This window comes from Gavialis gangeticus, unplaced genomic scaffold (assembly GCF_001723915.1).
Source record: "Gavialis gangeticus isolate Ggan-Ray unplaced genomic scaffold, GavGan_comp1, whole genome shotgun sequence".
In the NCBI taxonomy this organism is placed as follows: domain Eukaryota; kingdom Metazoa; phylum Chordata; order Crocodylia; family Gavialidae; genus Gavialis; species Gavialis gangeticus.
The window spans coordinates 256,050,153-256,053,078 of record NW_017729032.1 but is presented as its reverse complement, the minus strand read 5'-3'; the positions used below and the strand labels follow the sequence as shown (position 1 = coordinate 256,053,078).

General features: G+C 38.8%; 1 protein-coding gene across 1 annotated transcript in view; it reads left to right on the top strand.

Moving 5' to 3' along the window:
* Positions 1 to 2,926, top strand: part of CD96 (CD96 molecule) — a 56,415-nt gene that overhangs the window by 25,939 nt on the left and 27,550 nt on the right. Inside the window, 1 exon segment of the mRNA XM_019525771.1 lies at positions 1,560 to 1,610. Within this exon segment, the coding sequence (XP_019381316.1) occupies positions 1,560 to 1,610 (51 nt within the window).

Genomic DNA, 2,926 nt, shown 5'->3' with positions numbered 1-2,926 from the left:
CTTCACTGCCCCTTTTTATAGGGGCAGACCGTGTGTGATGCCCAGGCAAGGGTCAGTCCCTGGCATACTGAGCATGTGTGCTTTATGCAGGAATGTGCAGTTTTGGGTGTCTGTAATGGTGGGGTACAGTGACAGAGTTGCTGGTACTGCAGGGTCTTTTGTTTTTCAAATACTGGTCTTGTCTCTGTTCCTGGGTGAGTTCTGTGGTTCCTGGATGAATCAATGCGAGGAGATGGCCCAGTCATTACAGGCCATTCAGTAGAGGCCTGCTACCATTGTATTTCAATCATGCCCAATCATTCTCATTCATCCGGGAACCAATTTACATGGGAGGGGTACATGAATCATATTGTTGCAACATGGGATGCCCAGGAAGAGGACAGAAATGGAGGCTTGACATATAAAATGGAAACTTGACATGACTTTGGTTCACTTACAAACACGGGCCTAAACCATACAATATCCATATACAACAGTAAAAATCAATACAAACCTAATAATAATACAATATAAAACAGTAGATATCCAAAACCAAAAACTTGCTACCAAAATAAAAATGTTTAAAGCTTATCCTAAGTTTGAGCTCACTTATACTTATCTATAGGGAATAGAGAGGGACAGAAAGTCAGAAATGGTTGGGGAAGGGCAGCAGATGTAATAAAAACAAAAACAAAACTGGGGGTTTTGCTATAGAAGTAAAGATGTAATAAAGCCCTGACAACTATAAAACCAAATGGCTGGCTGAGAGGAGCCGTCTCTGCACTATATATATACTGCAATGGTTCTTTGCTCTCTAACATTGGGGTAGGTAGACCCCAATCAAGGAACTTTTCATCAAGTAGCATTGTGAAAATGGGAAACATGACTGTTAACAGGATCCAAGCATTTTGTAGTAGGTGTGGGGCATCTCTTTTTTGCCCCCTCTGTGATTAGTGGGACCCTCACGGTCAACTCATCTTCAGATGCATTTGTATTGTTAAACCATCTCTGTCACTTTGTGTGTTTTTTCTCTTCATGCTGGTTGATGGCTTTCCCCTTAATGACCTGGAGATCTTTAGTATGTGGCTTTTAAGATGTTAATAACCTTAATTCACAGCCAGTATTGATCATATTTGGTCACAGCTGTGCTTCTAACTGAAAAGATTTACATGCAGAGGTTCAAAGCACAGCAGGTTTTTTCAGTTTTTTCATGGGGGTGGTGGAATCTCATATAGATATAGCTAAAAAATGACTGAAAAGTTTTTAAGTAGTTTTTCTCATTTGAGCAAAATCCAGTGAGCATTTCAACCCCAAAATCAATAATTATAGAAAATTATTCAAGTAAATTCTGAACTATGTTTGCTTAAATTAACTATAGCATTTACAAGCACCAAGGTAATGTCACTACAAAAATGTTAAAGAATTTATTTTTTAAAGGGAAAAATTAAACTGGACCTCTGCTGTGGGCTATGAAGGTACTTTTGCTATGTGATACAACTCCTGTGAGTTATATTAAAGATCCTATTACAAATGTAACATTTAATTGCTTTTAAGAATTGATTATTTTTGTCTGTTCACAGACCGTAGAGGCAACGGACCATCTAAAGCTCTTACTCCTGTGGCTACAGAAGGTAAGTTAAATCATTCCTTCTCAGTGCATTCCATGCCATGCTGTTTATTTTTACCCCCACTGGCACACCGGCAAAAATGAGTTTGTTAAATTGTCTTCCTGTTGAAACCAAATAGATGTATATATTTACTACAACATTTCTGGACAAATTTAGTTTTTGTGACTTCCTATTTTTATAAATTTATTGGAAATTTAGAAAAGAGAAAGAATTGCATACCTATGTTCTTAGTATCACTTTGAGCTGTAATCTGTCACTGTTAGTTCTTATACATGGAATATACTCCTTGAATTGGAAGAGCTGATGTCATATTTCATACAGTCTGCTTGTTAATTCTGGTGCTCTTTAGATCAACATTTTGCTTCTGTCATTGCATGTTTCACTTTCCATTACAGTTTTAGCTGGACAAGTTACTCTTGATATCCTGCATCCTCAAGCCTGTTGGATAGAATTGTTTATATGGACCATATATTGGGCTCCATTACAATCAGCCTTGGTTCCAATGATGGTTAAAGTGACTGGGGGGGGGGCACATATGTATAAAATCCTCACTACATAAAAACTTCGGCATGTCTGTCATTACAGTGTGAGCTGCCTCCCTCCTTGGGAATTTTCTCTCAAAGCAGAGGCTGAGGGGTGAGGGGAGCACTTAAACTTAATCATCTTCAAGTTAAAAGAAGCAGCTGTTGGTTAGAGACTTGCGTGTCAGATTCTCAGCTCCTAAACAATCCCACTCCCCCTGATATCACTATTCCAAACTTTAGAGTATGTTGCAAGTTGCATCGTTGTTTCCAGGTTTCTGAGGAGGTAGAGTCCGGGAGCTGGATCAGCAGGAGTAAAGGCAATTCTGTTGGTCTGTTTTAGTAGTTTTGTGTTTTTCTGACAGAACTTAGAGCCCTGGATTGATACTTCCATACAAATTGGAAGAAAAATACATTTAAAATGCCTAGCTGATGGAGTGGTATCAATGTACAGGAGACTGTCCTCCAGTTTCAGATAACGTAAGCTTCTTCTATTCAACTCATAGCTAGGAATTATTTCCCTATATTAAATTAAATGTTTGTACTAATAACTGGAGTGGACAAGATTAAGACTTGAATTATCAAACTGGACACTCTTCAAAGCCCATCAACACCTCTCTTCCTTTAATTTCTCTAATTTTTCTCAGGTCTGCGATCATTACCTATGCAACACCAAATCCTCTACAGACCAATGTTGTGTGAAGTGTTTAACACTTGGTCACGTAGAGCAGTGGTTCTCAACCTTTTTTGTACCAGGACCCACTTGTAAACGTTGATGACCAGTGCCCCTCACTCCCC